At 36.5% G+C, this 26,430-nt stretch overlaps 2 protein-coding genes across 3 annotated transcripts in view; one reads left to right on the top strand and one right to left on the bottom strand.

Moving 5' to 3' along the window:
- The window catches only part of LOC116732861 (serine/threonine-protein kinase 26-like), a 33,756-nt gene extending 15,098 nt beyond the window's left edge, over window positions 1-18,658 (bottom strand). The window contains exon 1 of the mRNA XM_032583418.1: window positions 18,352-18,658. Coding sequence (XP_032439309.1) covers window positions 18,352-18,372 — 21 coding nt within the window. The 5' untranslated portion in view covers window positions 18,373-18,658. The remainder of the gene's footprint in view (window positions 1-18,351) is intronic.
- Window positions 18,659-19,962: 1,304 nt separating this feature from the next.
- On the top strand, window positions 19,963-25,756 carry LOC116733368 (palmitoyltransferase ZDHHC3). Of its 2 annotated transcripts, none has more exons than XM_032584192.1 (9): window positions 19,963-20,100; window positions 20,811-20,899; window positions 21,402-21,475; window positions 21,732-21,844; window positions 21,986-22,047; window positions 22,243-22,363; window positions 22,448-22,520; window positions 23,146-23,329; window positions 24,108-25,756. In XM_032584192.1, exons 1-9 carry the CDS (start codon window positions 19,976-19,978, stop codon window positions 24,197-24,199), a joined length of 933 nt encoding a protein of 310 aa, XP_032440083.1. In that variant the 5' UTR covers window positions 19,963-19,975; the 3' UTR covers window positions 24,200-25,756. The 2 variants fall into 2 exon arrangements, with proteins under 2 accessions (XP_032440083.1, XP_032440082.1); XM_032584191.1 differs by having other exon boundaries at window positions 24,095-25,756.
- Window positions 25,757-26,430: the final 674 nt, after the last annotated feature.

Raw genomic sequence — 26,430 nt, 5'->3', positions numbered from 1 at the left:
CAAACGGTTGTTTTAGTCTGACTGCTGTGTTTACATCTAAACAAACCAAGACGGGAAACAAGCCAGAGTTGGTTTTAAATAGACTAAACACATCAAGTGTGAAAATGCCCACTGAACTAATTATTACACTCAACCGTTTATCTCAAAATAAACACCGGGGTTGTACAACTGAACAGAAAGTACAGTGTTATTACTGCTGGCAGAGTTAAGGCAGAGAAATAGAGTTGAATTGAAATAAAAGTGAATGCTTTCGTTTGAAATGATACTTTCTGAACTGATACTGGATGCAAACTGAAGCAAAATATGATCAAACTAAAACGAGTTTACAAATCTTACAAAGTACTTTTGTCCAGTTTCTAGTGCAAATATCTGAATACAGATAAAATAAAACTAACTTACAAGTAACTGTTCAGCAAGAAATAGGAATAATTCCTCAATATTGATGAAACAGATTATTTCTGAATAAAAAAAATGTCTCATAAGTGAAATAATCTGCCAGTGGAACTAGTACTATTTTAAAAATTAAGCAGTTATTTACTTAAAACAACTGTTTTTATTTATTATAAGTTAGTTTTATCTTATTTCAAGTGTATTAAGGTGCTAAAACTATAAAGCAGACCAAATATATTTGGAATCATTTTGTGTTTTTGCAGTGTACGGTTAAAAAGCAACAAATGTTGAGAAAATTTATGTACACTTTTGATTTTGAAGATATTAATAAATAAATCTGGCATTATTTCTCTGTCTAGTCTGGAATTTAACAAACAGAAATAATTTTGTTCATCCTAACCAACCTAACACAAAATAAGTTTAGCCTGACTTAACTTCAGACAGTCAGAAAAAAATGCTTTTTTCTTAATTTATGTACGTAAACTTCAAGATTCAACTGTGCGTAAGCCTTATTTTTTCTACATTCAAAAAGAAAATAAACAGGTTAGAAATAAACACCCTTTACTCTGGACTCTTATTTTAAGTCGCTGTCTATCAGAAGCAAACCTGCAGATCAAAATCCACCTGCAGAAGAAGAAAAAAACCTCTGGAAATCCAACTATGAGCTCAGTAAAGCTCACATATACAGTGTTGAGGATTCATTTAGTCTGCAGATTCGCTCGGTGCTATCTGCGTCTGGAATCGGTGCATTCTGCAGCTGTGGTGGAAGTTTCCTCCATGTTTTCTGCCAGCAGAGCTCCTGGTTTATCCACACATGAGAATCAGCAGAAAGCTCCACTGGATTCAGGTCAAAGCTCAGAGATCAGCTTTAAGACTCGGGCTTTATCCTCAATTTAAGAAAATCTTTACACACGGCCTGATGGAGAGGTTTTAGTTCTGTCTCTTCTCCCTCATTTGAGTTATAATTAGCCAGTACAATTTACTTTAATGTATAACTTGTCAACGACAAACAGAAGTTATTGCGATAAATGATAATGTTATTTTGGCCAAAACACTAAACCTGAAGAGTTTTGTCATCCAGTTTTTGGTACAAAGATAAAAACAATAAATCACGAAAATGGAAATTATTGAGCACGTCTTAATTTATCATGCGGTTAATTGATTTATTGATTATTGTGACAAGCCTTATACAAGTCTGAAAATAAAAACAGCTATCCCAAGATTCAAATAGAGGTTCAGTTTCTTATAAAACATTTTTTATTTTATCATTTGGTGTATTTAAACATCTTTGCTACAATTTGTCTGTTTCCTCAGTAACAGCTTTAGGGCTTTCTGAAGTCTGAGGGAGTTAAAATATCTTGTAAAATTTGGATTGTTCTTTATTTTAAAAGCCAGTAATGCGGCTCCAACAAAAGAAACAAACTCACATTTTACCCCCAGACGTCTGGAACTGGTGACAGAATATTTAATAAACAGCCTCACAGAAGCGTATGATATTCCTGTGATGCTGCATGAGTTTCCGCCTGGTGCTATAAAAAGCGCCGCGCAGCAGCCACAGCGCTGCCACACCCTCAGAGCAAACATAGAGGCTGTATTTGGTACTTTCAGCCCGGAGCGACGGGTCCAAAATAAAGACGCCAGATCCACGACCGAACAATAAAACGCTCACAACAGTCAGATTAAAATAAAGAGCTAGCTCATGACGATTCAGCAAGTTTACCGCGAGCGACGCTCACAGCCGCTGAGGCAGAATGGGACTCGTTAAGTTCTGGATTGTTTTAGGCAAGATGAACAAAATGGAAATAATTTATTGTTGTATGTCTGTGCAAACTGAGAAAATGGTTCTGAACGGCAGACGACAAAACTAAAGTTCTGCCCAGAGAGGCTCAAAAACCAAGGAGATGTTTGGTCCGTCTGTCCATCCTTCCTTCATCCATCCATCCATCCATCCCTCCTTTATCTGTCCATCCATCCATCTATTTATCCATCCCTCCATCCTTCATCCATCCCTCCATCCTTCATCTGTCCATCCATCCTTCATCCATCCCTCCATCCTTCATCTGTCCATTCATCCTTCATCTGTCCATCCATCCATCCATCCATCCATCCATCCATCCATCCATCCATCCATCCATCCCTCCTTTATCTGTCCATCCATCCATCTATTTATCCATCCCTCCATCCTTCATCCATCCCTCCATCCTTAATCTGTCCATCCCTCCTTCATCTGTCCATCCATCCATCCATCCATCCCTCCTTCATCTGTCCATTCATCCTTCATCTGTCCATTCATCCATCATCTGTCCATCCATCCCTCCATCCTTCATCCATCTATCCATCCATCTTTAATCTGTCCATCCATCCATCAATTCATCCATCCCTCCTTCAATTTGTCCATCCATCTTTGAACCATCCGTCTGTTTTGTACTTATTAATCATAACGGAAACCAGTTGTTTGTTTTAGTTTGAATTATTCTGACATTTCACCAACTAAAAATAATATCTCTACAGTAAAATAAAGAGAAAGCAACAGTAATTAATTGTTACGGTAATTACAGCCAGTGTTATACTGTGAACATACTGTACTTAGCTTCACTAAAACCCCATGATTACTTCCAAACACAAATCAAACAGAGTCCATCTTTGTGTATTTGTGTCCAACTATTTGTGAGAAACGACAACCAGCTGGTTGTTTCATAACTCACTCCAGGCCATAACAAAGTACTGAAACCAGCTGATCACATATCATTTATGAGATAATAAGCAACAACTAGTGCTTAAAAATCTGACAGCCCCTAGTTTGAGTACAGACAGATATGCAAGAGACTGTGTGGATTTGGTTGTAGCACAAAACCTACAAAATACTGAAAAGTTACAGTAATCCAGTAGAATCTATCCTAAAATATATTCCCAAACAGATGCCTGGTCTGTGTTTTCATATTGATTTGTTCGGCCAAGACTGAATCAACAATGGACAAATTGAAGAACTAAACTAAATGTCCTCAAAACAAAGAGAATCAGTTCATTTTCACTTTTATTTTCCTTTTCGGAGCCGCTTGGCCGTGGTAAATAAAAGGTGTTTATAATGTAAACTGAACAAAAATTAGAAACAGAAAACCAGGAAACTGCGCAGTCACAGGAAGTGATTTTTAAATGGAAACCTGAGGTAACACTTTGACCTTTCAACATCAGTGTAGCACAAGAACAACACGTTGACAGGACCAGGAAGTTGTCAGCCATTGACTCTGGTTTTTGAGCAAAGTTTCTGTAGAGTCCTGCAGGACCTTTAAAGCACACCATCTTCCTCAGTTCCAGTTAATGCTTCACTGCAGGTCTGGTCAGACTGGGAATTTTAATGACATTTTATCACTCAGACATTCAGCAGCAGCAACAACAACAGATGTCAGTCATTTAAGTCCCAGATTCAAAAGCCTAGCTCACATTTCAGCAAACACAAGTTTCTCAGATGTGTTTAAATGCCGTTACTCAAAACGAGTTTACTGTAAATTGGCAGGTAGTTGGTTTACTGGTACTGATCCAACATGGGCCAGTAAATACTGGTGAACATCTGTCGTTCTCCTTGATGGTCTGTTTTATTGAGAGTATTTAAGTGGGTCTGAGTATTTACAAATGTTTGAGTCTTACAGGGACTTAGTGGGTAGTGTTGAAAGTGTAGAGGGCTGAACATTAATACGTTATTTTATAGAAATGTGACCCAGTCTTAGTATATCTGTAGGGAAATTTCCAGCAAAACTCCATCCACATGTTTTAAGGGGGATCATTTATGCAAAATTCACACTTGTTGAACTTCCATTTGGGTCTCTACTACTTCAGAAACACGTAAAAACACTAAAAAAACACCTAGTTGTTTTTTGGTAACAAATTAATGTCTTTTTGGTGTTTGGAAAATGAGCAGTTTCTATAAGCAGGCACTTCCCGTTGCCTAGCAACCCCAGCGGCATTCCGCCCGTCACCTAGCAACCCAAGCTGAGTTCCAGCACGTTTGGTTAGCTGGTTTTTACCGAAGTACAATGGCTGCTGGAAATGACAAGAGTTTTCTTGTTGACTTACCACCCAGAAATCACTTTCTGCATTTTTGTTGGTTGTGCAGGAAGTTCCACTTTTGCTTTTCAAAGATGTACAGTTGTATAACTGCATAATTCTCATGTGTAAAGTTTTTCATCCATGTAAAGTTGAATTGGGCAGCGTGGCCAGTAACAGCTTATTTGGATTTAAAGTGACAAGAGGCCCTGAGCTCATTCTGAAAGAAGCTCAAAATAGGCAGAGCTAATCTCATCATCTAAGATTAATTTTGTGCAAAAAAAATATATTGAACATGTTTTGAATCGCCCATAGACCAACCTTTTTAAGGAAGTATAATAGCTCACCTATTAGACAGACAAGTTGTCAGTACTGTCAACCATCAGGAAAAAGATCCTCTAAGCTGATGCGTTGAATCCGAACTATTTGGCAAAACTCCAGGCATCATGTCAAAGGAACGCCAGGTATTGCTGGTCGCAAGCAGAACGTATCAGCAATTACAGCCATGCTACTGCAACCTGAATTCACCACTCGGCTTCAAACGGCTTGGCTTCTTCTACAGGCTTCAACAGGAAGTAGTTCACTGACTAATGTTGAGGAATCCTATGAATGCTTGATGAAACTAAAACACCCAAGCTTACTTTCACAAGGCAGGACTTGATGCTCAATTCCAATGTTTTGCTAAAATCAGATTTTTTATTTGAGGTATTAATTTTATCCGACCGGAGTTCTCTGTTTATGACACGTGATGTCGTCTAGGGATCAATTCAACAGTTTTTTCAGCAACCGAAAAATATTGTTACAAATCTTAACAGGATGAGACTAACAGCAACAGAGTTTTGTTGAGCATCAACTGCAACTTCTGTACAGAAATCTGTTTAGATGCCAGTCTGTGCCAAGAGTGGTGGGATTGTGATCAGTGGAACAGATCATTATTTCATAATTATGATTTTTTTTTCCGGCATTGTTTACATCTAGTCTGGCTTCTTCTGGTGCAGAATTATGATGCATGTCTCACGTCAATGACGTAAAAGTTGGATAAAATGCGATATGACGGTTCTGACTGCAGATTATTTTTACTGAGATTAGTGCAGAAACTGAAATATTTGACTAATGATTCTCTGGTGGCGCCTCGACTTTTTTGTGACCAAAAGAAACTTCAGCTCTATTAATAGTTTCATTAATAAGTTATTAATCAGAATTATTAATAGTTACATGAGTCAATCATTGATGCAATCCTTGTTGCACAACGGTCTCTAAACACAGATAACACCAACACCAGCATATGGCTGCTTTATTACTGTTACATAAAGTAGCGTGACTGAATCGTATTTTCATATCTAATGATTTATTATGTGCTCTTACGAAACCAAAATTAGAAAAAAAACGATAGTTCAAACAGCAAAAGGAATAATCCAAACCAAACTGCCAGTTTTCAGGGTTTGATGGTCATTTCAAAACCTGCCACTAAAATTGGGTGATTTGTTTCAAAATTGGTTTATAATATTTCAAATGCCAACTCTGCTTTCCAATAATTCGACAGAAGAAATTTGAAGGAACCAAAATTATATTGAATTCAAAATAAACACATCAAGTTGTAGATAGTTGGAAGAAACCTAAAAGATAAATAAATTATTGCATATTATGGTGTGTTTTTTGGACATTTGGTTTAAAGATGAGGATTTTGGCTCTCTGCTGGTTTGGATGAAGCCACTCTTGTTTGACAAGTTTCTAATAATCCTCAAAGCTACTTTACTTAGTTAAACATCAGTGTCAAACATAGCTGTTTGTCCAGGTATGATAACAGAAGAAGTGAGAAAGCTGAGACGAAAGTTTTACAGCTGAAAGTCGGTTTCAGAGGTCAGTGATCTCTGCCCGGCCCATCAAACACGAAGCTCCTGGGGAAACCATTTGTACCGGAGAGTAACGGAGAGAGAAAGACCCACGTTTTCACCAGCGTTCAAATATCTGCACAAAAAACTCTGTGTGCGTTGGGGTCAGAGGTCACAGCTGCTAAAAGAGGAAATCCAAACAGCGCTCAGAAAAATGACCTTTGCGGAGCGACATCATGTGAAAACCTCACTGACAACGATGACACAATGTGCCGAGTCATCCTGCATGACGAACTTCCCAAAACAAAAGGTTTTTATTCATTCAAAGAGAAATTTGTCAGTAAATTATTCAAAACACTGAACTAAATGTTGCACAGAAATATCTGCTTGATGGCAGTTTGGATATAAGATGCCAAGGCTGTTAGGGTTAGTAATGGATTTTATTTGCTTGTTGGTTTAAAGTCGATGAAAGTAAGCTTTTATATTAAATAATCAGCAAAAAAAGTATACATTTTTACTCTAAATATGTGAAATTACAACATTTGAAAAAGAAAAGCGTAGTTCTGGTTCATGCAAATCCAAAAAATGTTTCCATTCACCTCAATATTTAATCTTAAGCACCACATGTTGCATTTGAAACATGCACCAGACGTCTTGGTTCACATTTGTGGAGACAACCAGACGGTTTACTAATTCAGACTGAAAAGCAGAAGTCAGATCAGGCAATATGAACAATAATAGACTGCTGGATGACCAGTAAAAACTGTTTTGCTTGTCTCCGTTTCAAAGCCTCCAAGTGACACATTATGACAGGTAAACATGTGATCTTAAAGTAAAATGTGCTGTGCACATTCTTGAAGCCTCAGGTAAGATATAAGAATCCTGCCACAAATAAAAACACTTTTACTTTGCATTCACACCAGCCCTGTTTAGCCCGCTTTAATCAAACTAAATTTCTAAAACGTTTGGTTTGTTTGGGGGAGCCATGAATGCATAATCAAACTCTAAAAATCCAACTCTGGTCCGTCTACATACTGAGGTCTTAGTTCAATTAAGGTGAATTCTGGTGGTTCGAATGTAAATGTGAACGCCAAGCAGACCGAAGACCACTCCAAAAGCAGGAAGTGCACTGCGGCGCACAGCATTCTGGGTAAATACAACCAAAACAAACATGAGTCTTCAACTTGCAAGAGAAATGACTTGCTTTCTTTAACCAGAAACATAAAATAAATGCTACAACCTCTATAATCCATCTTTGTTTACATTTTGTGAAGAAGGGAGTTGCTTCTTCTGAGTTGTTTTTTTTTTTTGCAGTGCCACCACAAAACACCATAAAACTCTTGAGAAAGAAACTTTTGTTTATGTATGTATTTAAAAATACACAGTAAACAAAAAATACTATTCAACTCAATCATCAATAAGTGATTTACTATTCTGACTGCTTAAACATCCAGATGTCACATCTCACGTTGCTGTAATCCTGAACGCTGTAAGGACGCCAGAACCAACAGTTTGGATTCAGGAACGACTCCCAGTGGAGTCGTTGCTCCTCCGTCCAACACAGCAGCTACTTGTGCCGTCATGTGGTTCTACTTTAAACTGGGAGAACTGAAGGGCCGCGTCTAAAAATGGTTCCCCAGCGTCTGATTCAGCCCACAGAAAAACTGACTCACCCACCATAATCAAAACTTGCCGGCAGCTGCTGATAATTTCTCACCCAGGAAGTCAGAAAACTCTGCTCCCTTTAGAGTTTCGGTTTGGTGGAGCCTGTGATTATGTATGCGATGATTAGTAGAGGAGTGTGCAGGAGAGAAGAACACTCCCTGGGTTTTGATCAGGTCCTGAAGCCGCTCTCAGCCTGAAGTCAAACTGAATGGCTCGGAATCGGGACGGATTGTGAATATCGGGTTCTGGGTAAGAGAGCGGGAAAACCCGGCAGAAACGAAAGAGCTGATCCCCTCCTGGAGCTACACAGGATGTTGTGTTTTCTTTATCAAGTGGGGTCGGAACATCAAGTCCAAATCGTGGAGAGTCAAGAGAGAGCAAATCAACTGCTTTATGTTCTCTACAGTCATATCAACACAGATTGGCTTTCCTCTACCGGCCCCGCTGCCGCTCTAACATCTGACAAATCTCAAATAAAACGTTTAAAAAAACAACTACACATATGTCTGTCACAATAATCAATAAATCAATTATTTGCATGATAAATTAAGATGTGCTTGATTATTTCCATTTGAAAGATTTATCGTTTTTCTCTCTGTATACCAAAAGCTGGATGACAAAAGTCTTCTGTCTGGTTCTTTGTTGAAAGACAGTTTAGTTTCTAGAGTCTTTATATTTAATTGTATATTAATTTTGGATATTTAAAATGTCTTCCCGTTCTAGTGTTAAATGTTCATTAGAATTTATTAATCTGTGAGAATACGTTCTTGCATAATTATGCCCTTATTACCATCATGGTCTCAAAACAACAATATTATCATTTATCGCAATAACTTCTGGGACAATTTATCGTTCAGCAAAATTTATTATCGTGACAGTCCTACTTGTACCGTGTCAATATATTTCTGAAAATCAATAAAAATGCAATTGAACAGGTCAAGATAGGTTTGTGGTCCACACAAAACATGTTCAGGTCTGCCTATTTGAGCTCAATTCAGAAGGAGCTGTTTTAAAATCCCCAGGCAGGCAGAGCTCCGAGGGGTTGCTAGGTAACGAGTAGAGCTCTACTGGGGTTGCAAGGTAACCGTCTGGGCTTTGCTGGGGTTGCTAGGCGAGGTGCCATGCCTGCTGATTTGTAATGTTACATTTGGACGGTTTTTGGAACGACTCATTTTCCTGAAATCTAAAAATATTAACTTATTGCCAAAATGCATCTTGGTGGTTTTTACTTTTTATTGCTTGGGTTGTTTTTAGAAGCAGTGGAGACTCAAATGAAAATGTTGCATGATAAGACCCCTTTTTCATAAATTACTGGCTAAAAAAAGTCGGTAACAGAACAGTTACTTTGCTTTTTCACTGTTTTAATAAATCTTATAGTTTGTCCAGGATGTTTTCTAATGTATGAGGGATCCTGCTGGCTGTGAGTCTATTGTGTAATATAAGACCAGAGACATTTCCTCATTAAAACTTAATAAATATTGAAAGACACAAAGTAAAATAAATATTGCAACAGATATTAGAAAGATGTTATGATAAATGTTGAATATTTGGGCTAAATAAAGATCCTATAGGGCTTGGTGATATGGCTTAAAAGTAACATTTACTATATTTAAATTCAGATTTTAATTTTCTGCTTTTTTTTAAATTAAAAAATTAAAAACAACAGCAAATATTTTCACAAAATGACTTTCATTCCAATCATTCCTCCTGAAAGTAGATCTGAATTTAAATACAAGCTGTAAACTGTGCTTGTAAAACAAGATGGCTGACATCGCTCTGAACTACAGAAATCCAAGGAGTCCATTGGTGAAAACACAAATCTAGAGTTCCCAAAAGTTAAATCTTCATAAAGAAGAAAAAAGGCAAATTGATGAATCTGAATCAACTTGTGAGGTTTGTAATTTTACTCCACAAAATACGAGACAGATGATTGTGTGCAATAAGGAGTATTTATTTTAATATTTTCTGATGTTAATTGGAGATAAAAAAAATAAAGATGTTGTAAAACAAGCTGCATGAAATTTCCTGTGTCTCTAACACAATCTGTTGTTTTTTCCAAGCACAAAGTTGCAGACTGACTTTAACAACATTATGTGTGACAGACACAAATGAAAGGGATGAAACAAACAGGTCAGATGGTGCGACTGGTTCTGAATGTAACAACTGAACACTGAGGTGAGTGACGTAGACTTAAAACACTATCATGATCTTGTGGTAACTTTAAAAAATGATTATAAAAATACATCCTTTGCAGTCATGTTTAGTTTAAAGGTGGCTACAGTAAAATTACATTTAAAAAAAAAATAACTATGCAAAACCATAAATAAACTGAGCATTAATTCCGATGCTGGTGCTGGACTTCAGCTCAAATTGAGGCATTAAGGTCAGTTAGACATCACACATCTGGCTAAACATATGATTTATATACAAAATGTGAATGTATGGCAATTAAAATAGAGTTTTCTACCAAATGTTGAGTCTGTAGTCTCTTGTAACTGCAGGGTTGCACACAATGATCCTGTAATGACTGAAAATATCTATATTCTTCAGATCTGTGGTGCAATTTAGATCTGTGGTGCAAGTCAGATGTTTCACCACAGCTTTTTACAGCAGCTGAGTTTTTGTACAGCTGATGTGACAATCAGAGCGTCAGCAGATACAGATGTTTTTATTTTATTTAGGTCATTTTAACCTTTTCATACAAAATTAAACAGAATGCTGAAATAACCAAGACAATAAGAGAAAAGAAACTACATCAAAACTGATATTTACATTTTTGTCAATGGCAAGAACACAAAGTGTATACGCTAAGAAAGTGTAGGTGGCAACAAACAATCATAATCTGTTGTGGGAAATTCTGGGAAACTTTGTCAACATGCAGTCAGGATCTCATGCTAGAATGAGGCAACACCCAAGTGATGACAAAAAAGAAACTAAAAACAGGAAATTCCACTAACCACTCCAATGACATCAATAAAATTACCCCAAAGAGCCAAATCACTGGGTTTCCTGCCAGCATTTCATCAATCAATAACACAATTTCATCATCACTCTGCATCAAATCAGCTGAATCGTCAAGGTTTCACCGCCTGCAGCTAACAGCTAACAGCCATGCTTCCTGTTAGCGCCCTGCACAACCTGCAGCTCTGCGGTAGTTTCACTTCCAGCAGACCGAAGCAGCACTTTTTTATTCAACCTGAGGGTTTGACTAGACAAACGTCAGAGAGAAAAGGCGCTGAAGCGTGAGGAAGGTATTTTGTTTTTGCTTTTTCACAGCGACAGGAAGCAGTGGCATGTAATTCGCCTTGATGTGCAGCCTGTGCAACATCTTCCAGGACTAGGTAATGCCTGAAAATCGTTCTATTCAGGAAGAAATTAACACATTTTCTTCTCAAAAAAGTCAACATTAACAAGTCATTTTAACTTTAACTTATGTAAATGTTTGACTTTAAGTTTCAGAGAGGAAAATTCAGTCACATCTGAAGGGCAAAGGAGAAACGATGTGTGACTGGAGGCAGCAAATGTTACAGTCCAACAATAAAGCTATTGATAACAGACCATAAATGCATTAGACGTAATGGAGTCAGATGGAAAACTTGTGCAATAATGTCACCCTTTATAAAATTACATCAAGCTAATTTCTCTGCATTACGTAATGTTTCTTGGAAAAAGGGAAGCAAAATGCAGGGAACAGCGTCAATTATGGCAAATAAACATCAGCGTTCCCTGATGCCTCAGCAAGGCTCTGCCATCTAACGCGTTATATAAATAATCTGTTTTTTAAACCAACATGTTGCTTCTTAGTACCAAGTAGTGGTTCAAAACACCAGTGCAAATATTAAAAGACGGGTTTGATTGATGCAATTCCAATAGGGTTGAAACGATTAATCGTGATTAATCAATAGTTGAAATGATCATCAACTAATTCAGAAATCAAATAACCGCTAACTGGAGTATACAGACTCAAATAAAAGGCCGGTTGCTGAATCGACAACGAAGTCAAAACAGTAATTGAGTCAAAACCGTTAAAAAAATATATACATTTTGTATTTAAGTTGAAAAATTGACCTTGTCTGTTAATATTTTCTGCCACGAACTTCTCAAGTATAGTTTTAGCTTCACCTGGTTCAAATTACCTATTTCTATCCAATTATTAATCAATTAATCCAAAAATGAATCAAACAAATCTTTTTAAATGGATGTTAGAAGGATTTGTTAACTGCAGATTCATCCTTTGCTACAAAGGATAAAGTGTAAACCAAAAGAGTCTAATTGCATTTTAGGAAGTAAAATGTTTTTTACTATTATTTAAAAAAGGAATTGAACTATTTGGTTGCTTGTTTGCATCTTTGAAATATTTCTAATATTTTATAAAAGAGGCTTAAAGGAAAAAACTGCAGAATATGCCAATTTTTAAAAAATCTGATTAATCATCAGAATAACAGATTAATCAATAACTAAAAACCTTTAGTTATATTCCGAAATGCAAAACATTAGTCTCCCATTAAATGACAATAACTTTTAAAGATTATCCGTTTTATATGCGTCTTAGATTACACTCCATTTGTTCTGGTTGCGATATGGCAGGTAGCGCATTTAAAAACTGCAAACCACAAACAAGCAAGGAATTTAATCTGTTCCAGAGAAGACACTGATACTGCCAGACCTGAAACACCTCATTTGTAATCCACAGTTTGAAACCGTTCATGATGACATCACAATAAACCACATAAACAAGCAACTCGATCTTTAGGCTGTCTGATCGTCCCCTTCAGTATAAAGTACCTCACAGGAAACTTTTCTTGTCTTTTACTGCAACCAGTCAGAGAAATTGAGGATTTCTTGGAGAGAAAGTAGCAAGAAACGCTGGGGATCAGTCTTTCACTGTCTTATTGTTACGATGGATTTTCGTAACTTGTTTAGGACTGAAACGATTAGTTGGATTCATTGCGATTAATCGATTATTGAAATTATCATCAACTAATTTAGTAATCGATTATCCGTTAACTGTAGTATAAAGACTGGAAAAAGGGCCATTTGCTGACATGCTAAATGATCAATGCATTTTAAGCAGTGAAATGCTCATTTTCTTATGTCTTATGTCTATGTCTTTATTTGTATATTTTAATATATTTCTAATATTGCATAAAAAGGTTTAAGTGGTTAAATTAAAAATATGTAGAATGTATTTTTTTATCCGAATAATTGGATAATCTTTAGTCCTGTCTCGATAAATTTTGCTGGATGATAAATTGTCCCAGAGGTTATTGTGATAAACAATACTGTTGTTGTTTTGAGACCATTTTCAAGTCATATATTGGTAATAATGGCATAATAATGCAAAAACACATTCTCAAAGACCTATAAACTTTAAATTCTAATAAACTGTTAACACAGGAACTGAAAGACATTTTAAATATCCAAAATAAATTAATTATGGAGTCTCTGTAAACCAAACTATCATTTAAAAAAAGGGTTAGTCCAGAACGAAGCACCTGAAGACTTTTGTCAACCAGTTTTTGGTAGAAAGAGAGAAAAATGAAAAGCAATAAATGACATAAAAGGAAATTGAGCTTGTTTTAATTCATCATGTGATTGAGGTTCAAAAATTATATATTCAATATAAGGCTGCAACTAATAATTATTTTAACAATCAATTAATCGATTATTCTGGCAATTAATTGGATTTTTAAAATGTCATTTTACAGATTTTTTATGTATCCTCTTAGGCCTTTTTTATACTATATTAAAAATACAGTAAAAGATGAAAATAACAAATAATTCAACTTCTTTTTTTAACCCTCTATGGCATGACTTTTTATTTTTTGGGGGAAAAAATATTTTCCTGCATTCTTTGGGAGCTTGGTGGTCCCTAATTACATGTCAATCATAAAATCGGACTCTGACACCTCCTGGAACCAGATTTGGGTTTGTTGCCTCAGGGTAACATTGGTCTAGAACACCAAGATTTTCTACACTGATTATGAGAAATGAAATACAAATCAAACAAAAACTATATTCATAAAAAAACTTTTTTTCGGACAAAAATATGTCAAAAATCATGCCCCCCAAAAAATAAAATAAAGGAGCAATGTGAGGTACAGATATGTGGTTTGTTGCCTGAGGGCAACGCCATGCCATAGAGGGTTAATAAAAAAACCCAAACATTTTATTGTCAAAAATGTAATAACAGCTTTCCTGGAGTGAATTTGAACTAGGTGAAGTTATACAAAGTTTTGAGTAAAACATATTTACAGAAAGTTTTTTTCATCTTAAGAGCAAAATGTATTTATATTTTCTTCAGTTGTTTAATTATTGCTCTGAAGATGTTGTTCTTCAAGTAAACAGCCAGTCTCTATGCTCCAGTTAACGATTAATCGATTACTAAGTTACTAAATGTAATGTTTGTTACTGGTTTCTCAATAACAAGACTTTTTATTTTTGGGCTTTTATAATGTAAAGCACTTTGAATTGATTTGTAAAATGGACTTTGCAAATAAACTTGATTGATTGATTAAATTGGTATTCATTGATCCGATTAATTGTTTAAGCACTAAAATAATAAATTCAATTTTCTTAAATAAAAGAATATAGTTGAATATAGCTCGTCAATAACACAACAAATTGATTTTGATTGCAGAAAAAATAAAGCATGAAGTATTTTTTCTACTATTGTGTAAAAAAGTAAAACACATGACCTTCATTATTAAGCTATATGTGTTGGTATAATTTAACATTTTGTAATCTTTTCCACTCTCCTGCTGCAGCCTGTTCATGCGTAACGAGCTCCAGATGCGGTCTATAAAAAGTGACTGCTATTATGATAAGAACAAGTTACATCCTGACAGCGACGTTTCTGAACGCCAACAATCGCTCAGATAAAATATTTATTGCGGAGACTCTCTGCTTATGTAGGTGTTGGCCTCAGCGTCCTTCAGATAACTTAAAACATCCTTATTGCATTTATAAGGAAATAAAGCAAAAACAACCACTTTACTGAACATCTGAGTGAAAACACAATGAAAAATGACTAATGTGACTTAATTACACACTGCAGCAGGCATGGCTGCTCTTCCTGGCAGGTAAACAAGTTGCTGTGCAGGCGTTGACGATGCAGCAGCTGCCGGGTGTCAGGTGTGTGTTGACAACACATCTGACCCACCCACCTGGAACAAACAGAGCAGGCGGCACGAGCAGGTCCCACAGGTAGACACACCTGAAAGCCGGCCAAACAGGAGGCGACACAGGAGGCTCGTAATAATTCCCATCCCCTTTTACTGGCAGAAACACCCACATGCACTGTTGTAAAATAAAAATTAAAAGCATCTGAGCTTTGCTGAACTTTTACTGAACTATACTTGAGTATTTTTTTCCTTTCTGACAACTTTTAACTTTTACTTCCTACATCTTGAGAGAATTATCTGTACTTTCTACTCATTATATTTTCAGATATGTTTCGTTAATAATAATAAAAAACAAAACAATGACGGCAAAAAGTCCATTTCTCGCACAACAAGTGTGTTATAGTAGCGGTAGATGCAACCATAGCAGAACAGAAGAAGAACACACCGGGGTATGAGAAAATCAACATGGATGGATACATTAACACGAGTAACAGAGGAACACATTCAGAGATACAACACATTTACCATATGCAGTCTTATTTAAATAAAAATCTTTCTTAGAAAAATAAAGACTACTGATTGTTCTTTTTTGGCTCAAAGAACATTTAGTGATGAATGCACTGTGTTTTGTGCAATCTAAATTATTCTGATTGAGATTTAGTTTGAAGAAAAACTTCTTTTTCTTTTTAAATCGCATAAGTATTTTTTTTATAAATCTCTATACCAACACAGAGCACGTTGTGAGCAAAAGAAAAAAATAACTTTTAAAGTATTTTTAAAATATTTTAAGTCATTCTGTATTCTTGAAGGTGAAAATTACTTTTTACTTTTTGTACTTGAGTACAAATGAAAACTTGTACTTTTTTTACTTTTACTAGAGTATTTTTTAATACAAACCTCTGTGCTTCTACTTAAGTAGAGAACGTGAGTACTACTTTTGACACCACTGATTTATGATTCATGTCCTAGAAAACATTTTTGCGACCTACAGCTGTACACTGGGCAAAGACATTGAGAACAATAAAACCCAAGAAGGTCCAATAAAACCATAACAATAGAGGAGATAAACATGGACACAAACTGGAATTCCTCGCCTCAGACACACCCAGCGTCTTATCTTTAACCCAGATCATGCAGCAGATTCAGAGGATGAGCTATTAATATCCCAAGTGGTCATCATGGAAACCTCGCCAACAAATATCAAACTGTCATGAAGTCATTTTAACACGAGTACAGGTTGAAACTATAAACACAAGGATAATGGATAACTAAAGTCCAGATTACGGGTTCCAATAAGAAAATGATTGGTGTGACGTAAAATATTCAGGCGGAGAGGCAGCAAAGTCCAAACAAGCAAGGTCCAACCAAGATCACCAAGCAAGAGTCACTGAGGAGCTTTAACAGTCATTCAGGATCAACATGATAATATTATAACATAAAATCTGTTTTGGAACAGTTTCCAGTAAAGTTTTAAAAAGTTATGATTTCAAAACCTCTAAAGGTGCATTCACTTCATAGTCCAGTAGATTTGGTTCGATTCGGACCAAAATTGTAACATTTGCTACATTTTCAGATGTTGCGGTTCACTTTCACGCTGCACCGTTTCAAACGAACCACACTAATTGAAAAACCTGTTCCCCTCCTCGCCTGTGGGGGCGCTGCACCGCTAACCTCTACAGGAAACGACACAGAAACTTCTGAAGAAGACATTAGTGCAACTTTCCTGTTCACAAAATGTAAACAAAAATGGAACATTATCAAATTTTAGCAGTTGTATGATTACTTTTATGTTTTCTCCAACGCACCTCTTGCGCTTGTTTTGGTTGCATTTACCCAGAATGCCCTGCGCTGTAGACTGCTTCCAGCTTTTGGAGCGGTCTCTGGTTATACTGCATTCACACAGCACCAGAGTTCACTTCATACCTGGGTTTTTATTGGACCAGCGTTCACTCTTTTGGTCCACATCACATTTCAATTACGCATTCACGCCTCCACAAACAAATCAGACTTTCTACATAAACAAACTAGAGTTCAATTAAAGCAGACTAAACAAAACTGGTGTGAATGCACGCTAAAATGTTCCCTTGATTCCTACAGTTCAAAGTTTGTTTAAGGGGATGCCAGAGAAAATCAGCTGCTTGGAAAAACTTCTTTCCAATGGTTGCTACACCAGCAGACAGTTATTAGCTAATTGACCAGATAATAACAACTTGTGACTTTTTAAAGATTAGATTGAGAGAAAATATTCTACCAAATAATCATGAAAGAACTATTTTAGATCATTATATCAAAAGTTATGTCAGTTACATAGATAAAATTATATTGGTTTCTCACAATCTCTGTTCAAAAGTGAAGGACGTTTTGATGGCTGAATTTGACAAAGTTGAATTATTTTCTTGTTTTAGCTTCTTAAATGTCGAAAATTCATCCTGAGCAGCAACATCACTTAATAGCACATGAGATCTTGGCATTATAATGTTAGTAGAGATTATTCTGGAGAAACTAGAACTCTACGAAGTCTAACAATTTAAACATAATTGTTTCTTTCCACTGTCCCCCTGTGCTTGAATACGAGACTCAACGCAAAGATTTAATACAATCTGTTTTCTTTGACAAATTGTTTAAAAATTATCATTTTAAGATTGAGTATCTAAACTGAACCATGACTGGATGCAGAACTGTTTATATTTAGATTTGAATATGAATCTGACTGTAATTTCGGGGCTAAAACAAGGTAATTTGGTCTATTTTGGACCTGTCCAGTACAGTAAAATGCTACAACTTTTGTTGTGTACTAGTGTAAATGGAATACACTAAATAAAAGTACAGACTTAAACCTTACGAGGGAGCTTAGAAACCAAAATATGAGCCATTTAAAGGCAACATTTGGTTTTATTTAAAGAAGTAAACACGAAAGGTCACTGCAACACAAAATGCTGAGGCTCAGAGTTAAATTAGACATTTTTAAGAGAACAAACAAGTCAGTATAAACATAAAAACAGTCACTATGGAGAAACTCAGTCAGTCAATGTGAATGATGTCAACTATAGAGCCGAGGCAGAGTATAAAGGACGTATGAATGGAAAGCTTTCTGTTCGTACTGGGTGTGGAGGCTGGAAGGTTTATTTGAATACAGGTTCTGTCTTCAGGTGGAAACGGCCTGTGGTTGCACAACCCTTTCTTCCTTGTTGCCAAACTGCTTCACTTTACTCGTTCAAACCCAGAAAACAAACTTAGTATACATACATAGTAAAAACGAGCCAAAAATGAAACGCTTTTCCGTCCACCTTTAGACTTACCTGCATACCAGGGACGTCCATAGTTACTTCGACCTCTTTTCCTCCTCCTGGCTCCTCTGTTTTCTTGCTTTCTTCCTTTCTTTCTCCTTTCAGCTCCTGATTTCTTATTCCTTCTCCTCGTCGGGGTTTTTGTTTTTTAACTCCACAAAGTTCCCTCTGAAACGGGTGAACCGGTTTGACTTCGAAGCGGAGGAATATTTCCGACACACAGACAGCTTTGTTTGGCAGCAGAGTGAAGCGGACAAACTCCAAAACTCAAAGTGTGACACGGAGAGTCTGCAGCGAGGAGAGAGAAAAAAAAAAAAAAAATGCTGTTGAGCAAACAAACGAGGAGAAGGACGAGCCTTTCTGAGGGAGGAGCGACAGAAAGTTCAGTCTGAACAGGAGAGTCTGCTGCCTCCCTCTACTGGCTCCCATCTGGCCGAGAAAACGTGTTTCTCATTTGTTTTGCACTGTGAAATATTTCAGATGGTCAAAAAACCCCCATTAATAATAAACAATTATTAATGTATATTAATAATATATGTATGTAAAATGACATACATTTTAATATCATACTTGATATATATATTTGATCTACAGTGTATCATACAGTTTTTATATATAAAATGTAAAAAAATAAAATAAAATCTTACCAAGTAATTTTGGTTTAAATGAAATGTGAAGGAATTATTGACTTCAAACAAACTCTTATTACTTGCTGAAAAATGTGTAGGTTTGTTTTGTCTTATTTTAAGTGTATTAAGATTTTTGCACTGAAAACTAGACCAAAAAAAAAAAAACTTAGTAAGATTTTGTGCTTTTGCAGTGTGATTTCATTTAAAGCTGCAGTATGTGACTTTTAAAAAATATATTTTTGTACATATTTGTTGAAATATGACAGTATGGTATGAGACAGATAACCTGTAAAAAATTATCTCTGCTTTCTCCCAGTGCTTCCAGTGCTAACTAAAAAAAAACAACAATCAGAATTAGGGGGAGGGTCTTAGCGATGTCCGTTATGCCTGTGTGTGTGGCTCCTCCCTTACTCTAAGAAGAGCCTGTTGTGAATGCTAATGCTAGTTAGCATGGCATCCAATGACAGGGATAAACGGTTTTCTTGTAAAGGCAAGTTGTTTCTTTGAAATTAGCACATTTAGCAGAGTATTCATGAGATTGATTTACAGCGCAAAGACCCTCCTCCTGGCTCCTGATTGGTTGTTTTTTACTGGCATGGTGCATTTTTTTTCACATGGCGATAGTAGCTAAAGGTAAAAGTGTAGAAGTTCTATCTTTTCAGATTAGACATTATACTCATTATATTATGTCTATGGTGGTATCAATCCGAGCTCTTTGGCTGTTAGATGTTGCAGTTGATCATTTTGAATCTAAATGCTTTTTTAAACTTTTTGAAACAAAAGAATATGCTATTTTAAACATTTTACTTATAATTAGGAATTTACTTAACACATTCTTATGTGAAGCAAAACGTATTCGTTGCGATGTTATTTTGGTACTTTTTAAAACTAAAATACAGGTAAATCCAGTTGATAATCTAGTTTCCTACGGCCCGCGAATGCACCGGCAGGTTTTCGTCCTGACGTAATCGACAAACGTCGAGAAGGGGGCGGAGCCCGACGGAAAGATGGCGTTTTTACGCTGTAGAAGAGATCTCTGTGGTGTTATTTGCCTGGTTTTAACTTATTTCAGCGTGTTTTACGCGGACTATGTGGTCATACAGTATGTTCTCATCCCTGCCTACGCTGACAGGTCAGTAACGGGAGTTTTAATCCCGTTTAAACCGTTTAAAACAGCCGACATGGCGTCTGTTTCTGTTCGCTGCCTCTCCATTCATTTAGCAAACAGGTCTGACAGCATCGCGAGTCTACTCCGAAAACGGTCGTTTTTTAATGCATTCTTTTTACTTTTAATCACAAATATCAGCGAGTGTGTGAATTTAAGGTGGATATTTGTAATAATTAAAATCAGATAAATCCTTTTAAAAGACAACAAACAAAAACATTAGCTGTTTGCTAACTGGGTTTACGTCAGTTGATGTCATCCTGCTTGTGCGTTTTTTATAGAGCAACAAAAACTCTTGAATATGAAATAGAAAAACTTGCTTTAAGACAGTTTTAAGCTTGTTTATGATGCAGTTCGTTGGCGACAGCTTTGAACATTTTAAAGTGTTGATTTAAAAAAAAAACCTAAACAAAAACAACAACATGAAGCTGTTTTCAGTTCTCTTTTTCTTTACATGTGATCATTGACCCATGTGACCCAGTCTGTGAAATCATCAGTCATGATAGAAACACTTTCTTTTATTTCCAATACACATAAAAAAGCTGGTTTTAAGGGAATAAAAACACTTAAAAGGTTGAACCGCACGTTGTTTATTCAATGCATCTGCTGTAGAATAAACTAAATGTTTGTTTTCTGAGACACTAAGTGAATTTTCTCCTGCTGCTTCTCTCTGACAGCGTTTGGGGAATGCTGCATGGATCCTTGTTCAACCTGATCCTGCTGCTGCTGCTGGCCTGCCACTCCAAAGCCGTCTTCTCAGATCCTGGTTGGTCAAAGTCACTAAACACTTCAGCTGCAGACTCTTTTCTTCACAGTTACTGTTGCAACGCTTGGTCTTAGTAATCTTGCATACAAACTTTATTTAATGTTCTGTCAATTAAACTCACAAAGAGCTTAAATTCAACTGTCAGACTTACTTTTTTTTTTTAAACCAACAACTCATATCTGTCTGATGTGTAAAATATTTGCATTAAAGAGCTAATCAGGGTTTTGTAATCCTTTAGATTTGTAGTTTCATTCCAGGTAAAGCAAATTATCAAGTAAAACGTTAATATAACTCGGAGCTGAGCGATACACAACTAAAACGTACCATAAAAAGTACTTATTTTAGACAACACTGCAAGAACACACAATTTTACCAAGTATTTTTGTTACTAATGGAAATATCTTAGTACACTTAAAATAAAACAAAACTAACTCACAAGTAACTTTTAAGAAAAATATAGTAATCTGTCTCTGCGTTTCGTGTTTCGTATCTGTGTCTCCAGGCATGGTGCCGCTCCCGGACACGGCCTTGGACTTCTCAGACCTGCGATCTCAGTCGTCTCGGATGAACGAGCGGGTCGGTTTCTCACCATCTCTGTTCAAAAGTGAAGGAGGTTCTGATGGCTGAATTTGATCAAGTTGAAATATTTTCTTGTTTTAGCTTGTTAAATGTTGAAAATGTGCCGTTTTCTTAAATTCTAATTGGCTCCTGATGTTTGGTAAAAAAAACAAAAAAAAAACGGTCCATGCTGGTGAGTTGAGAGGCCCCGGTCGGTTCTGACTCGGTCGGTTCTGCAGAACCTCTGTGAGCCTCTGGTGGTTGTTGTTGTCAGGGCTGTGAGGGCTGGACGGTGTGCAGCCGCTGCGAGACATACAGACCTCCCAGAGCGCACCACTGCAGGGTCTGCCAGAGGTGCATCCGCCGCATGGACCACCACTGTCCCTGGTGAGACCGCACACGTCCATCCATCCATCCATCCATCCATCCATCCATCCATCCATCCATCCATCCATCCATCCATCCATCCATCCATCCATCCATTTTTTTCTCTTGTCTTCTTCATCTTCCTCTTCCTCCATTTTTCAGGATCAATAATTGTGTCGGGGAGTTGAACCAGAAATATTTCATCCAGTTTCTCTTCTACACCGGTGAGTCGCTACAGAAATCTGTTCTCTCCATTTTTACTGTGATAAAAAACAAAAAAAACAAGCAGTTCTTCCACCTTTAATCACTTTTACCAACAAACCAGACAAACCAAACTGCCTGGTTTACTGGAATCAAACCCGAACTGGGTCCCAGCTCAGACCTGGCTGAGTCTTGTGTTTTCATTTGTGTGCATGCAGGCGTCGCCAGCCTGTACTCCATGGTTCTGGTGGTGTGGGCCTGGGTGTGGCGGATCCGGAACGAGAGGGAAGGCGACGCCGACAAGGAGGGAGACGAGTCGCCGAGCAAACATCTGATAGTGTGAGTTCAGTGGACAGCAGGGGGCGCACCTGTGGGTGTTGAAGCTTCCTGTTCACGGCGCGTTTGCTCTTGTCTCTGGGTCAGAGCTCATTACCTCATCCTGCTGGTGGAGTCGGTTCTGTTCGGGGTGTTTGTCATGGTCATCTTCTACGATCAGGTAGGAACGGCTCTGTTTCCTGCCTCTGAACTGATCCTGGACTCATTTACCTCCAAAAACACAAAATCTTACCAAGTGTAAATGTCATAGTACACTTGAAATAAGACAAAAGTAACGTAAAAGGTCATAGAGGCTTATTTCAAATAAATAATTCCTTAATAATTGAAACTAGTCCCATTGGCAGATTATTTAACTTGAAACAAGAGATTCTTCCCATGTTTCAGTATTGAAAATGCTTGAATGCTTCTTGAATTTTACTGTGGGAAAAGTTTACAAACCCTGATATGTTTATTTAAGATATAAAAAACATGTTTTTAAAATAAAACTCCTCATCTGGTTCAAATTCTGTAAAAAAAAAAAAAGAAAAAGATAAATAAAATAAATGTTGATGTTAGAAGCATTTATTTAGCTATAGATTAATCATTTAGCAAACACAAATGATTAAGTTTTTGCTGAAAAATTAGACAATTAAATTTTTTTGTTTCTTATTTAAAGAAGTTATTAAATTATTTGTTTATTTTCATCTCTTGAAGCTTTTGATTTATTTTATATAAAAGGCTTAAATGAAAACTGTTTTTATTTGATTAATGGTCAGAATAATCAATAATTGGTCGTCTCCCCTCAGCTGATCTCCATCATCACTGATGAGACTCCCATCGAACAGATGAAGAACCGGCTGACGATCAGAGACCGGAGCTCTTCCTTTTCCTCCTCGCCGTCCTCCGCCTCTCCGCAGCAGCCGCCCCATCACCTGCCGCACGCCACCCGCAAGCCCAAGCTGGCTCTGCTGAGGGAGGTCTTCGGTAGAGGTGGGTGTCGATCCGTCTTCACTAAAACTCCTCATCCCGACTAGAGATGGGAAACCAGAACTGCTTCTCTCTGCCTGCTTAACGATCCCACTTAACGTGTGACGTATTTTTACGTGCTCCGTATTTTGCTTTGAAAAATATCCAAGATGGCGGCCTGGCAGAAGCGCTCCAAAATATGTTTACATAAAAAAAAAAAGGCAATTTAGGGCGAGTTGCAAAATGTTCAGAACTTTAATCACAATAAAAGGAGGAAATACCTGCAACATCCTCAAATACTTAACGAATGTATCGTGTTTGATACGTTGCTTAGCAACGGCGGTGACTCGGGCGCAGCGTCTCCTGCTATGAATGTCCCAGGTGACGTTAAACTTCTCCTCATCCTGGTTATTGCATTAACCTGAGAGCCATACTGTATGAAAAATCTCCTTCTAATATTAACATTTACACTCATATTCAGTAAACTAAAACATATTTTCTGACGAGACTCATTTATTGCAACATGTTTCATTTTAACATGAAACATGTTTCATTTTAACATGAAACATGTTTCATTTTAACATGAAACATGTTTCATTTTAACATGAAACATGTTTCATGTTAAAATGTTAATTTGAAGGAGGGATTCTTATTGTTCAAGCAAGTTTTAATTTTCTCTGAATTAAAATGAACACGGTGCATATTTGAATTAAAGAGTTTATTTCCTAACTCAATGAGAATCAATAAACTAATCGATTTCCATCCCTAACAACATTCCCGACTCATCAGCTTCTTTGTCCAGGTTCGGTTTTCTGCTGGCTGCTGCCGCTCCACTCCAACCCGCCATCAGCTGGAGGAATCATCTACTCCGCCCTGCCCGACTACGACGTCTGACCTCCAACCTCCGGCCTCTGACCTGTGAGCGGAGGAGCTGATGTTTGTGTGCGAAGAAATGACTTTGCTGCCTAAAAATGATGTCTCATCTTTCAGCTGAGAGGTGAAAATGAAGAAGGGATGACTGAGCAGAGCCTGTTTGCATTCAGATGATGAATGAATGAATGAAGGAATGAATGATGATGCACTGAGTCCTAATGATTTTACCCTCCAGGACCTAAAGAAGCGGTTTAGCTTCAGACTTGTCAAACACTTTTTACTGAATTCCTGTGATGAGGAAACGACACTGAGCTTCTTGTGGCCCGAAGTTTTACGACCAGCAATTCCTCAGATCTTTATGTATCTATTTATAGCAGCATTTCTCTGGAAACTAGGAGAATCAATCCGTCTTTAATGACTTTTGTCCTGGTTTAAACGGTAACCATGCAGAACTCATGCAGTGTGTACATCAGGGATGGACCGAATGTGTCAAACTTCGACTAATATTTCAGTACATTACTTTTTAAAAATCACAAAATGCAAACATTAATAGAAAAATGATTAATTTCTCAACCAAAACTACTACTTGGTATTGAATATTAATCTTGTTGCACTGCTAAAAACACTTTCCAATAACAATAAATCTAATATAAATAATGGTGGTTCGTATTCCTGTCACAGTAAGACATTTGTCTGGACGATAATTGTCTCAAAAGTTATTACGAAAAACGATTTTATTGTTGTTTTGAGACAATTTTCAAGTAATGTAATAGTAACATAATAATACAAGAATATATTCTCAAAGATCAATAAACTTTAAATTCTGATGCACATTTAACACTGGAATACGAAGACATTTTTAAATAAACAAAACAACAAATAAAATTATTTCTGAAGTTTCTGTAAACAAAATTGTTCCTCAAAAAAAAGCAACTTGTTGAGATTAAAATCCCAGACTGAAACTTGTATCATCCAGTTTTTGGTAGAAAAACGATAAACCGTACAAAAGTAATGCAACATTATTGAGTTTGTTTAAATTTATCATGTGATTAAATAAGTTCTAATAATTTTTCATTATAAATCTTAATCCCAATCTGATGGAGTCCAACAGCAAACCTTTAAACACCCAAACAAGCCTAAATATTTCAGTTTCATGTTTCAGGAAATTAGTTAATGTCACTTTTTAAACAGCCACCAGACACTTTAATACTCAGCAGTTTGTGCTGAATTTTACTTCAGCATCAAGGTAGAAGAAAAAAAGTTTTCTCAATTAATTTAATTTCTTTTTTGTTGTTGACATCATCAGCAAACAGAAAAATTTTCATCACCATGATTGACTGATTTAGCCGTTTTATTTTTTTTTATTTCTCAGCAGCGCCCCCTGCTGTTTATTACAAAGGTTTCTGGTCTTTATGAAGAAATTTTACAAGTTCAAAAACTCAGGAAACTTCTATAAATGTGGATAAAAATGATTTGCGTTTAAATACAAATGAAATTAGCAGGTTAAATTGGGAATCATTTCTTATTTCAGTCGTTTAATTTTGTGTAAGTAAATTGATTAATCTGTCAAGTCTAGATGATTTAATAATATTTTCATGATAAGTCTATATTTATGCTGTATTTACAGATTCACATTAACGCTAAACACAAACAGGTGCAATTCAACATCCATGAAGAGCTTTTTTTTTTCTACTTTTATTTTTATTTTTTATGACTTTTGCTCAGTCAGAATACGCTCACTCTATGTTTTCTGTTACAGAACTGAAGAGACTATTAATTACATATTTATCATTTCTAACTGTGATTATAAATGTTTACTTTTATGTAAGGGATGAAGTTGCCTTTCCACACAAAATAAAGTTTAAATTTCTGCTTAATTTATGAGAAAAGAGTTTGTCCTTTAGGGGTTCTGCTCATTTCATCCCTTTTCTTTTACCTGATTCCCACAAGATGTTTCAGTGTTAATTTATCTGACTAAAACTAGTAACTAAAATATTTTGCCAACTTCTTTTTAAAGCTGCAAGTTGCTTTTAGGACAGCAACTTGCAGTTTTAGCTTCAATTTAGTTCAATTTGAACTGATTCACCCACATTACCAAGTTAATAACGAGTGTTTCTATAGATTTTATTAAGATTTCTAGACTTAAACCAAAGATTTAGGTGTAATGAATTACATAGTTTGTGTTTTAAATGTCATAAAGAAGCTAATCAGTGTCTTAGAGCTCAGATAGCATTTCTAGCTAGAGCTAACTG

The sequence above is a fragment of the Xiphophorus hellerii genome, chromosome 14, assembly GCF_003331165.1.
Source record: "Xiphophorus hellerii strain 12219 chromosome 14, Xiphophorus_hellerii-4.1, whole genome shotgun sequence".
Classification (NCBI taxonomy): domain Eukaryota; kingdom Metazoa; phylum Chordata; class Actinopteri; order Cyprinodontiformes; family Poeciliidae; genus Xiphophorus; species Xiphophorus hellerii.
Note: the sequence above shows the minus strand (reverse complement) of the source record. Positions and strands in the feature narration are given on the sequence as shown.